The 15,262-nt window shown below is 39.9% G+C and overlaps 1 protein-coding gene across 1 annotated transcript in view; it reads right to left on the reverse strand.

The window, feature by feature from the left end:
- Positions 1–15,262, reverse strand: part of ppp3r1a (protein phosphatase 3, regulatory subunit B, alpha a) — a 53,405-nt gene that overhangs the window by 17,092 nt on the left and 21,051 nt on the right. Inside the window, exon 2 of the mRNA XM_015945025.3 lies at positions 12,270–12,309. Within this exon, the coding sequence (XP_015800511.1) occupies positions 12,270–12,309 (40 nt within the window). The remainder of the gene's footprint in view (positions 1–12,269; positions 12,310–15,262) is intronic.

A 15,262-nucleotide genomic window follows, 5' to 3' on the forward strand; every position in this document is an offset into this window, starting at 1 on the left:
TTTGTCATTTTTCCTGAATTAAAAAATAAAATAAAATTATGGGTTGCTTTTCACAATTTTGCAGCCAAACACAAGGAGACATAATCCTCTTCTTGTTCTTGAGGATCTACCATTTTAAAAGTAGTGCCACTGCTTTTATTTCTAACAATACTTAAGTACCTACAAGTCAAGTTTTCTCACATGGAAGAATGTGTGTCATTACCATGTCCAATAAATTGGACCAAGAATCTTGTATTTTTATGATCTCCGGTGAGTAAACCAGTTACGTGTCCAGTGGAGGATCATGACGTCGTATTTTTTTGTTCTTTCCATGTCTAATAATAAAACTGGAGACTACTTATGAGACCAAAGTGAATTTATTGTCCCAAAGGACCGATAAAAATCACAGAGGGACATCAAGTGTTAAAAAACCGTCAACAACAGCATATGTTCTAAAAACAAGGAGGGGTGAGGATCAGACATGTCTGGTAAAAATAAAACACCCTAATCGCTCTCAGCCACCTAAACAAGTGTTACATGAGAGATACTCCATCATAAAGACTCCTAGTTTCCAGCATTAAAATGTCTAGGCACATGTTTTACTTACATGGTAAAATGTGAGCTTCACACCAGGTGAATTCAGCGTTGTGCAAAAGTTGTTCTAGCTGGTTAAAAATAACTATTTACTCTCAGCATCTACTGCAAGCAGAACACTTCAGCTCACAGTTACTACATGCCACCATGCGTCAGATTTCCATACATTTTGCACAAAAGAAATGACATTTATTTGTATTTTGAGGTCACCTGGTTTATTGTGACTGACTCAATGAGAAGCACACCTTTAAAATCAAATACATAAAACCCAGAGATCCAGTGTGTGCCCCAGGATTGGGCTATCAGAGCAGAGCACGCAGCTTTTCTGAGACACAAAACACCTTCTTATCAGCAGCCTCCTGTTCCTGTTCACACCAGATGACACAAGCCCAGCTCATATTAGCCGAGTCCACACATGGAGCATCCATGCTACAGATCAATTCACCTAAAGTCATGTTTCAGAGAGGAGTTCTACAAATAAAAAAAGTCATAAAAATAGCAAATATCTGGCTTTTAGTATCAAACATTATATCGTATATCTTATCTGTATATATCGTATCGCCAGACTATTGCCAACACATACCTCTATTAAATATGTTTATTTATTTAGGAGACGCTTTTATCCAAAGCGACTTACAATTTATAACCTATAGGGCATGTTGTGATCTGTGGGGGAAACCGGAGTACCCGGAGGAAACCCACGCATGAACGGGGAGAACACGCAACTTCACGCAGAAAGGCCGCAGCAGAGCCGAGTTTCGAACCTGCGACCTTCGTGCTGTGAGGCAACAGTGCTAACAACTGCGCCACCATGCAGCCATACATAAATACTAGGGATGTGCATTGGTGAAACAATGGTGGTACGATACATATGACGATATATTGAGATACATTCAGTCAGATGATAATGGTGATTTTTTTAGACTGAATTTATTGTAAGAAAATTCAATAAACAGTCCAAACTGATGCTTAACATGTTTAAAATGTGGTATCTGAACTAGGGCTGGACGATAATTCAATAGATCAATATATCTATTGAAAGGCATGTGGTGAGATAGATAAAAAACGGGTTGATAAAACTTCGATAAAAAAAGTTTCCTTTTCTCATTATAACCTACCTATCAGGTAGCAGCATACTGGACTCACTACTTACTCCTAACCAATCAAAACCACAGAGTCGGCACGCTACGTCACCAGGCCCTCCCCTCTCAAGCCAAAACAGAGCATGAGGCAGCCGCAGCAAGATGTCTAGGGCTGCCACGATTAGTCGACTCGTCACGATGACGCCGACAAATAAAATAGACCTTATTTTATGAACATTTTTTCATCTCGCCTGCTGCGGCACGTTCAGCGGTTGCTTTCTACCTTTCTGCTCAGCCGCCGCTTTAGCCCCGAGGCGCATGCGCAGTGGTGGCCATCCAGCTCAGCCTTCATCACTGGAGAAAGTGGCAAGTGGCAACGTAGCTGAAAGTTTGTTAGCCTAGTGAACTAGACCAAATTCTTGCTTTGCAAAGTTTGGTCTAGGCATGCTCCATAGAGCTCCGGACCCCACGTGACTCTCAGTTAGTGGACGCCATTTTGGCATGCAAAAAAGGTAAACAAACACGGATGTAACCATGAACGTGAACGGGATCCGCTTGGATTTTACTTCGTCGGAGTTTACTTCACACTTTAAAACAGAAGAAATCGTTTTATATAGTCAGAAATTAAATAGACTAAACATCTCCGACCCTTACCGTGCCCCTGGGATACTTTTTAAAAACACCAGAAGCTGTCGGAGCGGACTTCTTACTGGCACAACACCGGACCTGGCCGTGGGAACCCCTTGGGATTCCCACGGCCGGAGGAGCTGGGGAGAAGGTCTGGGACTCTCGACTCTACTGCCCGCTCCGACGCCAGAAGCTGTCGGAGCGGACTTCTTACCGGCACAACACCGGACCTGACCGGGGAACCCCTTGGGATTTACCCGGAGGAGCTGGCTCCGGCGGCTGGGGAGAGGGAAGTCATGCTACTGCCCCCGCAACCCGACTCCGGATACACGGATGAAAATGGATGGATGGACGGACAAATAACAGATTTACACGTAAGTAGTCTCGGTGAGACAGATAATAGCAATCCAAAGTGCTTTTTATGTGTGATCTGACAAATGATCAACCATTGCTTAAAAATGAAACACAGCTTAGCCGGTTAATTGCTGTGATCATAAAACACGTAAACGGCAGCACGCAGAACTCACGAGGCAATGTTTTACGTGATGTTTACTTGTTCCTATGAGTAATAAGACAGAAAAAGCCACGCCAAAATAAGTTTAAGAAGCCCACTAAGAATCGTAATAAAAGCATTTAAAATAAACACCATACACAGTTGAGGAAACGTTGGTTTAAGTACCTGATATGAAGCGGTCGCTGCATAAGCGAAAACCTTTACTCTCGGGATCCCACAGTTTCATTTTCGCCCGGTCACTAGCGCGTTTTATTACAATGATCCAATGTTTGCGGCGCTCCGGATCTTGGGGAATCCTGTAGCTGGCTCATTCCTTATGTCGTCCGCGTCTGTTCTGCATCCTGGGGCACAACAGGAATCTACCATATTTGCCGTTTGATTGAGTTTTCTGACAATAACAAATAGTCCAGCTGCCGGCTTCTACCTGCCAAATGGCGCCGTTTCGATTTGAACTGTTGCATGCCGGGAGAAGTGACGTCAACTCCAGGAGCTCTATAGGAACCTCCACAGCTCCTACCAGGACTCTGGCTAGCCAATCACAGCTCTCTAGAGGGGTTTCAAACACATAAAGAGCTGTGATTGGTCCATAATGGTGGGCCAATCATAGTGCTCTATCTGCTTAGTGAACAAATCACAGAGCTTTATCCACTTTGTGGGCCAATCAGGGCACTCTATATGCCTGGTGGTTGGGATGATGCAACAGAGTGAAACAAGAGTATGTCATATTCATTGTCCAGTGGAATGCGGAGATCATTTGAAACACAACGCTAGAACCCGCCCCACAACCGAGAGCCGTCAATGGAGCATAATAAATGTATTATTTAGTCTGGCTTGCCAGGCTAGAAAGGTTTGGGAGCATTATACAAATTCAAAGGAAAGGCCCGTTAAGTGCAAACGCTGTAAAGTGAAACTCTCCTTTCACAGGAACACATCAGTGATGCACGATTCAATTTTATTTATATAGCGTCAAATCACGACAAGAATCATCTCAAGGCACTTCACATAATAAACATTCCAATACAGGTCAGTTCATTAAGCCAATCAGAAATAATGTTTCCTATATAAGGAACCCAGCAAATTGCACTGACTAGTGTCAGTGACTTGATGCAATCCTCATACTAAGCAAGCATAAAGCGACAGTGGAGAGGAAAACTCCCTTTTATCAGGAAGAAACCTCCAGAGAATCCTGGCTCAGTATAAGCAGCCATCCTCCACGACTCACTGGGGATCGAGAAGACAGAGCAGGCGCGCGCACGCGCGCACACACACACACACACACACACACACACACACACACAAAGAGTCGCCTCAGTAAGTTTACCTCATTAGCTGCTGATGTCAACAGTTACTTGTATTTATAGCTGTAGCTACACCAGTAGAGACGGTGATTTTATTACCTTTAGAACACATTTGTATGTCACGTATTTTTGCTCTGATTACAAATGCTTATGATTTATTTCATTCCTGTTACGTCCCCGACAGGTGTTAAAATGTGAAGGAGAAGGTAACATAAGAAATGCGACAGTGGATTTAAAATGGTTTTAATTGTTATAAAAAGGTTCTAAAAACAAATGCAAACAGATGTAGAGCATTATTAAAATAATGCAAAATAAAAAAAAATTCACTATAAGGTTAACAGTTAAAAGACAACTTATCAACTATATAAAACACCTGGTTAAAACTTTGTTAAAAGTTTTACCAAAACTGATGGCGTTCAAAACCACAACGAAGTTGATATAAGTAAAAACCAAGTCAGAGTTAACCTTAAAACTGAGTCAACCAAGTTGATAATAACAAAAGATCCATGTGGATCACACAGACTTAAAACTATGACAGTAAAAACTCTTCTAATCAAAGTGGTTGAAGAAAAAAAAAACTAAGGCCTGGAGGATAGTAGAGCCCCTGCACTGCTGCCTCCCAGACTGCTGAAGGCACAGCCTTTTTATCCCAGGTGTGGGTCATCAGAAGGATTAAGATCAGCTGTGCTCCTCAGCAGCCTGGAAAAGAGGAGGGTCGGTGTCGGGCTGATCACCAGGGCTGGGTGATCCTGGCTCCTGCATCCCCGCTACGTTACAGTGGAGGTAACAGACATATGACAACAACCATCTACCTTCACCACCTTCATCTGATCCCACTTCACCACCATGATGTAAAAGTAGAGTTAAACAACTTTTAAGGTGTGTGTGTGTGTGCGTGTGTGTGTGTGCGTGCGGACACAAATAAAATAAACATTAGAATAAAATGCATTTTATAATAAAATAAATAGTTTGCTGACTGAGCAACCAAGAAACTAATATTTTTAAAGCATAAAACATTTTCTTTGTGTTACAACTTAGCCTGCATTATATGATATAACAGAATTATTAATCTGGTAAATAAACTAACTTCAACATATTTTATCTTTATGGTACAGCAGATCCTCAGAGCTGTCAATGATTGCCTAACTGCTGACGTGTGGACCAGTCGTGCTACAGAGGCGTACCTTGGTGTGTTCTGCCATTTCCTGAGTTAAGATTGAAAGATGAAGCGTTTCAACCTTGCCACCATGCCTCTAGTGAGCACAAGTCATTTTTGTGCAAAATTTATTTTTGGTTTTAGGTGCCTCCATCCGACTGTAGCATTTTTATTAATAGGTTACAAAGTTAATTAAAATTATTTGATAAGCTATCATCTTGTCTTTGATGGCTCATAGCTGATCACACTTCAGACTAGAAGCTAATGATGGTATATTAGAGCATCCTGGTGAAATAAGCTAAACTTTTATAAATGACACAATTAGTGCACTACTAAAAAAGTTGTTTGTGGCAGCCCTAAAGATGTTGCAACGAGCAGAAGTGGAGAAAAAAGAAAGAAAATACCAAAAATAAAATGGTCAGGGTTGCATGTAAAATATTTTCTACAAATTTTCTTATGTTTTTGCATAATTATCTATATCGATCAATATATATATTTTTTATAGATATAGTTTTTTCTATATCATCCAGCCCTAATCTGAACCATAACAGAGGGTTTTACATTTCAATGGTGGAAACAAAACCTGTTGCACACTGCTGCCAACTAGCGGTCGGCGTTTGAATTGCAGCAAAAGAAAAGAAAACACACAAATGTTTGTATGTAAATTCTTCCAAAAATTAGATACACGGCTTTTGAATATCAATGTAATATCGCAGAAAAAATATCACAATATTTTCTTACATCCCTATTAAATACATTCCTACACAAGCAGGTCCTTATGTGACTGATACAAAACAGCTGTTTTAATCTGAATTCCAGTCAGGTCAATTAAATGCCAATGGGAAAACCCCCAGCTCTGATGTTTCTGACATACATACAAAGTTGGGTATAAATGCTGAGCAGGGAACATCTGAACACTGTACCCAGATCCCTTATTGCTGTCAGGAGTTGCCAAGAGAGTAGGAACATGTATTATTCATGCTAGCAAAGACGACAGCCTTCACACAGTCTGAGTCCCCTGCTCTGTCTCAAACTAACAAGTCTAACGTCGGCCAGCATCCCAGATCCACACAGCACCCAGCTGAGCCAAATACAACTCATAAAGACCATGAAAATGCTGCATTTACCACAGAAATATGTGTACATACCTTCTACAACATTAAGCTCTTTCTAATACCAGAACTGCATCACAGCTGTATGTTTCCTGGCCAACCACAAAATCTGATTCAACTATTTTTTATCTCATGCATACTCTTCTGTATGCAGCAAATTATTTCCAACTTTTACGAGCACAGCTCTTTCATTACAAGATCTCAAAATGCGATGCAAGACGTATTGCAAATGAGCTGCAAATTTACAACAAAGTAATAATAAAAAAAGCAATGCACCATCTCTTAATTTTAATGACAGCTGTGTTCCCGAAATGACAACGCTCGGTGAAAAAGGTGGCTGCTGGATGTGAGAGCCAGCAAAGGTATGAGATGTTCTGTATTTTTCTATCGCTGCAACACCTGTACAAAGAATCACGAGGCAGAGGAAGTTAAGCGACTGGGATAAAATAATACCAATCATGTTGTACATTTCTAGCCTGATTTCACACATCTCCACTGCTTCTTCATTTAGAAACAAGAAAGGTTCAGTACAGACACGTAACCTGCAAAATAAACTTGTCTTCGTCAGAAAAGCTGCTTACAGAGAAAAAGAAGATGGGCATGTTGTTAACCTCAGCATTAAACTACAGCTTTGAGGCTTGGACACAACAGTGATGAGGTGGTGATGCTGCAAATGCAATGGATTTTTTAACAGATGTTTTAAACACAAGGACTAGATGGTTTTATCACATTTACTAGAGATAAAATGTGTTCGATATATGCTACATGTATTTTGTTTTTAAATGGGAGAGGTTGCTAACATCTGAGCTGCTCACACTGCTATGCTAATGAGCAGCTCTGAGGGACACCCGATGTAACTGTGAGATGATTATGATAATCTCATATAGTCCACCGCAGAGTGCACACACACTTTCAGAAATGCTGTATGCACCCACAACAGTGTTACTAGGCAACTGGAACCCATTAGCCCCTAAGGTAGTCCACATACACACACACGTACACACACACACACAGGGGAAAAGGAACATTTAAACAATCATGCAGCAGGTGAATGCATGAAAACACATACATATAAAGATGTCATCAAACCCTTGAGTGAACAAAGAAGGCCAACACTTGCATGGCCTAGTAGCATCTTGGCTGTTTTTGCTTTGATGGTGTGTGTCTGTCACCCGAGTTCAAATTTGTGTGCTGCAGTTAACCTGAAATCAGTTTAACTCAAGCAAAAACGCTACATCTTACAATGAGACTCACCAAGTTAGCGACCAGGGGGGTTCAGTGCAACTATGTGAGCAGAAAATCTGCTAAATATAACTGGCTTCCACTACCCATTTTTGTTTAATTATTAAAAAAACATTATGTTCCCAAAATGCCATTAATGATTGTGTCCTCCAAGCATGCTAAGCCCTCAAACAGCCCTCCCTGCCCATTAATGGAGACATGTGACTAGGGCTGCAACTAACGATTATTTTCATAATCGATTAATCTGTCGATTATTTTTTCGATTAATCGATTAATCGGTTTGTTATTGTTTAGCTATTTAACCTATACAAGTGATGAATACATTTCAGTTAAGAAAAAGAAAAACATAAGAGAATTGTGCAGTTGACTGCAATCTATTTTATTGCACATGAACACAGTCAGCGGTGTAAAATGAGCTAAACAGTGCAAAATATCAGTCCAGAATAATTTTGGGCATCAAAATATAAGAGGCAAATTGCATAAAAAATAATGCAGAATCTAGAATAAAGTTTGTAAGCGGTATTCATTGCTGGGGGGTGAGTGTCTTGTTCCCCATGTAGTTGTCCATCGTTGCTCGTTTTTTTCTGCATAAGAAACACAAATAGACTGAAATAAGTACACATATAAAATAAAGCAGCACACACACTACAACACTTAATCAATATTACATTATTTGAATTAATTAACAATATACAGTGATCATTTATTTTGATAAAAATGTGTTGTGAGGCGTTTTACAGCGTTAGACAGTAAAACAGCCTTTTAATAGGAAAAAAAAGGACTTTCTGAATTTCTCCTGTATTTAAAAATTGAAAGTGTACAACTATGCCACGTTATATTCACCTGGACACAGCTCGTCTCTATATTTTTCTCCGCTGAGTTGTCCTTTTTTGAATGAGGAGCATGGGTTTGTGCCGTTTTTCTCTTAACGAGAACATTCTTATAAACAGACGTGCTAAATTTGGCAAGCGCATGATACACAACACGGAGGAGATTCACGATTGCATCTAGTCAATCAGAAGTAGAACGCCGTAGACTGACGCGGCAAAAAAAAACCTGTTTAACATTCACTATAACGAACTCGGCTCCCAAATTTGATCTGTGTTAGCTTGTTTATTTTCTGTTACTTACCGGATTCACCGGACTTTCCTCTGCTGCATCAGCTCCCACATGTTTTCGTCTCAAATGTTCACATAGGGACGTCGTGCTTCCGTCGTGCCATGGTTTTTGCATATTTTGCAGGTCACCCGTCTTTTAAAAGCATCTAGAGTGAAATGCTCCAGTACTCATGAGGTTTTTGTCCAGGGTTTCTCTTGTTTTGTCGCTTCTATTTTTCTTCCGTATTTCTTCTTGATCCGCCATCTCTCACAGCAAGATGAGCGTCAGTAACGTGATACGTCATGAAAACCGAGGGCACTTATTGGCTCATTTCTTCTTCTACGGCTCCACTGGTAGATCAGTGGCTCATTACTGCCACTCACTGGCGGTAAATTTAACAGATTGTAACCGATGTCAGATTGTGGTAAAAAATAGACTTTATGCGGTAAAATATGATTATTAAACAACTAATCGATGACTAAAAAAGTTGTTAACTATTTTAATAATCGATTATAATCGATTAAATCGATTAGTTGTTTCAGCTCTACATGTGACTCCATTAGCACAGCTAACCTGAGTCGAGAAGAGCAACAGGAGTGAGGAAGAGGAAAAACGAGTGTTTTCCTAAAAACTACAGCCTAAACCTCATTTCCTATGGCTCTACTAGCATACAGGACAAGGCCTGAGGGTGGGTAAATATGAGATGGTTACATGCTCAGTAATTACATGAGTTTGATAAACGACACTGCACCAATTAGCATAATGGTGTCGTATTAAATAAACCCGGGTGTAGTAACCAACTGAAAGACACACCTTTTATACTTGTTAGTATGAGCTGTGTAAAACATCTAATGACCTTTGTCTCAGTGCATCATTCCTTTTACTTTGAGGGGTAAAAGTCACACAATTATGCAGAAGTGTACTATTTATTATTCAACTCTTTCTATGGCAGGAACTCCCCATTTTAGACCCACATGTAAGGAAGTTGGTGACCAAACTGCAAATAAAAATTCTCTAAACTGCAAACAAATTGAGATTTCTAAAAGGGGCGGCGGTTATGGATGAAAGTCGAAGGGAGGGGTGAGTTCTGTGACATTGTTTGTGTTTAACATCTAGCTTCTTCTGCAGATTTGCCATTGCAGCTTTAAAAAGTCAATTTAGTTTCATGTCAAAAAACAAAATTTTTCTTTAATTTTATCAAACACAATCATACAAAACTTATGTGTTAAACTGAGCCACATCTGGAAATCAAAACCAGGCAGGTACTTTTAGGTCTTCTGCAAGATTCATATGAATACAGAGGAGATAAAAGCACTGCAGCAACAATGTAAACATTCTAGTCGGTGATCACGGTTTGCACAAAACCACTCCTTAAACTGTAGAAGTTCACACACCCTCTCACATTCCATGAATCTTATCTCTTACAGGCTATTGGTGAAACAGGGCTGTAGGGTGTATGCTAATGGCAGAGCTGCAGCACTAGAACTATGCATTAGGCTGATTACTCTGATAATATGCAACATGCCTGCATGAACCAAACTGAGGACAAAGCAGGTCACAACATTGATGGTGTGTATTTATAGCTGTTCTGTCATCAGAAAACTCCCAACTCACCCCACCGACAGGCTCAGGCTCCCACCCTCAGGGAAACCCCTAGCAACAAGGAACTCCAGCAAGCTGCCCGCTGTTTATTTTTATTTTGGGTGGCTGCAGACAGGGCTGCAATATTTTCAGAGTGGCTGCTACCTTTCTTTTTTTCTTCTTCTTTAGACTGTAATGCATTTAGGGACCTGTGAGTAGCATTTCCTTGCTCTTCAGCAACACTAGTGGTGTGTATGTGTTTTATAAGTTCAAATGTTCATACATTTACAAGTAGAACATTAAATTTAAGTTATATATTACATTTGAAATACCCACCAATGATGAATCACTGCACTGACAAGAAGTGGTAGGCCTTTTTCAAGATGTCAGCCAGCATTGAGTTATTACCTTTGTCTGCAATAAATCTTATCAGGACAGAACATCAAGATAAAATCCTCTCGCTGACGTACTGGACATCCACAAACTGAGCTGGGGAGTGTCTGGTGACAGGTTCATGTCATTGGGAACCGCGCTTTGCTGGTTCATGTCACACTGAGCAGTAAGGTGTAGCAGGATGCCCTTCTCTAAACTGGTAGGCCAGAGTTAAGGTCTTCACAGCTAGTGCCTGCCTGTCCAAGCAGTTGATAAGTTCAACAGCTGTTCTGTCTGTGGAGGGTGAGAGCCAGAAGGCCGGCAAAAAAAAAAAAAAAAAAAAAAAAAGATCAAGAGGAGAAAAAAAAATCTGAGACAAGATTAAAAGTTTGATAAATCTGATGTTATTTGTAACACTGAAAGTGACATTCTTGCTCTGATCGTTCCTCCTCAGTTATATATCATGACAAAGTAAAACGTTTGCACAGGTATTTGCTTCTCGTGTCTATACTGGATATTTAAAAGGAAAGAAAATGAAATACGAGAGAGATAAAAGATGGAATAAAGCCTAGAAATACACAGTGAACATGATGAACCTGGTAGAAAAAGAATGGACCTGGAAATGGCAATAAGACCTAAATCAGAACACGAGGAGCCTCGATTAGTTCAGTTTACAGTCATGATTCATCTGGATCCAGCTGGCCTCTCTGCAGTGCCATCACACCGAGGGATGCCTGGAAGGCCAAGGTCCTGTCCTCCACTAAGTATGGACAAGCTGCAGTGTTGTTTTGTAAACCCTAACCATTCACTCTAACCAGACATGGTCCTTTACATGCATCTTGGTTACATTCAAATATGTAAATTATACTTCTGTTTGACAATTAAATAATTTGCTGAACAAATTGAAAGCTACAAAAAATAAATAAAAATAAAATAAAACACTACAGAAAAAGTGACATTTGGATTCTGCAGCAGAATCCTGCAGTTCTACGTGGATCAAGAAGGACTTTAGAAAACAGACATTTGGCTGTGCCTCTGCCTCCCACATACCCTTTAATATCGTAGCATCAGCAATCCCAACTTCAAAGCCCTGATGTAAAAACTACTAATGGTACAAATGAATGATGAGGTCAATCTCAACATCGACTTGGTCCCTAAGGACCGCCTACACTACAGAGGGACCGGGAGAAATCTCAGTGCTCATTAAAACACTTGCAGCAGTGGATCCTCGTCAGCCTGGATTTAAACAACTACCAGGTGTAAAAAGGGCCATTTGCACAATCCACATCTTACAGGACTTTTGAACCAAAGGGTAGTAGAGATATCTTCTTGATGCATCAGAGCAGGTAAAGGAGGTCTATAAAGAAGAAATGTGAGTCTTTTCTTAAGCTCTGCTAAACATCTCCAAGCGATCTACCATAAACAACTCCTGTACATACGACCTATAATTTGATTATCTGGGGACAACGTTGTAAAGATCACCACTTCTATAGGAAATGTAATCAGTGTGAAAAATAATCACATCAATCCTTAAAATGATGAAAAGAACAGAATTTGAGTGTCATGTCAGAGATTAGGGTGGGAAAAAAAATCTAGTTCAATAGAAATACTTACAATGTGAGCACATCTCCAGGGGGTAACTAGCTTCATTTCCCTGAGAGAAAAAACAAATAAGAAAAGAAACAAGTCAAAATATTATTAAGATTATAACAACCAACCTTAGAACAGTGTTTCTGTTGCCACAGAGTCATCTTTAAGATATACGTTTGACTGTTTACGACACTGCAGGTTTACTTAAATCAAAACTTTGAGAGTAACTTGTTGGAACATAAACTTGTTGGAACAATGTTGAAAGTTTTCCACTTGGGAATTATCTACAATGACAAGAAACAAATGTTATTTTTGTCTTTTCAGAGATGATTGTTGCCTGCTCTTCTTGGTATTGTTTTGACATCATCAACCATGTAGATAATTGGTACACAAGTGGCCAGAATGCAGAAGTCCGAGCACCACTCCTGGTAGTTACTGTATTATGTTTTCAGTCCTGCTTCTTTCAGGTACATGAAAAGTAGACTGTTCTTGTTTCAAAATAAAAAAAAAATACATGTCTGAATTTATAACAGGCATCGAGTCTTGTTGATAAATGTAGATCTTACATTTCTGCTTTATGTTCAGTCAACTATCAAAATGTCCTGCTTGAAGACAATAGGTTCATCCGTTTTATTAGCTGGACCTGGCTAAGTCTCTTGAACTATTTGTATTTTTGACTTTATTTTAATACATCAGTATATTATGTTGTGCTGCTGTTGTTTATCTAATGTTTTATTTAGAGGTGTGTGATGACAAAATGCATCAAATAATGAAATTAAAGCATCTAGCATTTCACATTATACTTTTTTCCCATGGTGTTGCAATATACACCGTTAATGGCTGAATCCATTTATCAGTTCTCATCACAGTAAAATGTGATAGCAGGCATGGAACTGGCAGCAAGTGGAAGTACGACCATTAGCATTTTTCACGGGGGAACCGTTTTCATCAAAACACAGGTCGCTACAAGCACAATAACGAAAGCAAAGCAAGGACATAGTTCCTAGATGGAAAGAAGCGCTTATTTATGTGTGGATGCAATCTAAAAAATCTGGGGTTTTCTCCGGGAGCCTCCTGCAACAGCTTCTGTGAGTGACAGAGGAATAATTGGAGAGCAAGGAGGAGACTAAATGCTGAGCCTAAAGCAGAACAATATCTATTATCCATCTTGTTAATTATTGTTTCTGCAAACCTGACCAGAACTGCGGGAGAATATGTTGGGAAGTAAGCTAGCTTTAGCCTCTTTATGGCTAACTCTTCCACCTGAAAAGGTGTCAGAACAGTCAAATTACCAGATCAATATCAGAATATAGATTTCTTTTTCTGGATAGTCTTGGGTGGGTATAAAGTGGCATCGCTTTGGAGTGGTCCCACTCTTACCTATCCGACAGAACTTTCAGGGTTCAGATTAATGATGGCTCTTCTCCTGACTTCTCACTCCCTTAACAAGTGCCACAGGATTCTGTTCTAGGGCCTCTTCTTATTTTTACCTACATCCTTCCCTTGGTCAAAGTTCTGGAGAAATATGGCCCAAGTTACCATATTTATGCAGAAGATTGTCAGATCTACCTGTCCATGAATTATTTGAATACTCTCTCACTCCTTGACCATTGTTTAGCTGAGGAGAGGTGGACAAACCCTGAGTGGCTGACAACTTCCTGAAGCTTAACGAGTCCAAGACCAAAGTCATTCTTATGCATTGTGGTTTTGCATATTTAGTATACAAAAGGGATGAAAGTGTAACTAATGAATAGGGGTGTGATGGTTCACGGTGGGGTGTTAGGGTTAGGCCGGATTGGTTTGGTCCATTTGTGTACCGTTTCGGTTTATTTTTTCTGTAAAATAAAACATTTTATTTGCGTGATTAAAGTGCATCAGAGAAAAGTTCCTAGGCGAGTTTCCGCACAGACGCTGTATTGAGTGACGCATGATGGCTGCATGCGCCCGATCTCCGTTTGAAAAATATAATCTGCAAATTCTGATGAACACCTTTCAGAGCGGATCAAACCAACTAGCTGTCACTGCTACTGGATCCTGTGGAGACCGTGAACGGAGCGTCGCGTCGCCCCTCCTTTCTCTCACACTTTGCAGGCACGTAGCGGCAAAAATGTAAACAAACATGTCTGCTGAATTTTCCCCGTGACAATTGATGTAAAGTTTTCATCGTACAACGAAAAATACCATGCGGAGGAAGGTTGTTATTTAATGAGAGTTTTAAAGAAGAAACTCTGGGCGGTGTGAGGTAAGTTTTTAAGGCTTGCTGCAGAAATAAAAACACGGAACATCAACAGTCAAAGACAACACTTGTCTGTATGAGCGTGACACTAATAGCTGCGCAAATAACCGGTGAAATTATTAAAGACATCATGCTAGATCAGCAGCCTGTGATGACACCTGTTTCTGCTCACTATAGGAGCAGTTTCAGATATTAAATAAATAAATACATAAAAATAAAAATATACCAAAAATTTATTGAACTGAGCCTTCAAAACAAGGAACTGACCCGAATACGATTTTAGCACATTGTTACACCCCTACTAAAGAAATGGTTAAAAAAAATCGTTTTTATCAGCATCTGCTTGGGACGAAAAGTTAAATATCTGTGCATTTATTTTTTACATATTTTTAACATGACAGTTTAGACATTCTAAACTTAAAGGGGCATTATGGAAGTTTGACAGCCAAAACATGTATAGAAATAATACATTTCTTCTTAATACATTCTCCTGCAATGCCCTGGTCCTGTAGAATGAGCCCTGGCATTTTTACTGTGATTGCCCGTTTTTCTGTAAAATCACAGAAAAATAGAGCTGCTCGGGTCGAGCAGGCTGCTTCATGCGCGTTCACGCTCAGGCATAGCCCTCCGAACCGTTCTTTGAACGTTGTTTCAGCTATCACCAAAGATATAAATATTACAGATACAGAAGACACCACTAGCGGTTTAGCTAGCCTAATAAGACTTCGGGCTTTTGTGCAGAAGATCCGGGTTAGATTCTGGATGTGAATGTTGTTATTTT

This window comes from Nothobranchius furzeri, chromosome 12, assembly GCF_043380555.1.
Source record: "Nothobranchius furzeri strain GRZ-AD chromosome 12, NfurGRZ-RIMD1, whole genome shotgun sequence".
NCBI lineage: Eukaryota > Metazoa > Chordata > Actinopteri > Cyprinodontiformes > Nothobranchiidae > Nothobranchius > Nothobranchius furzeri.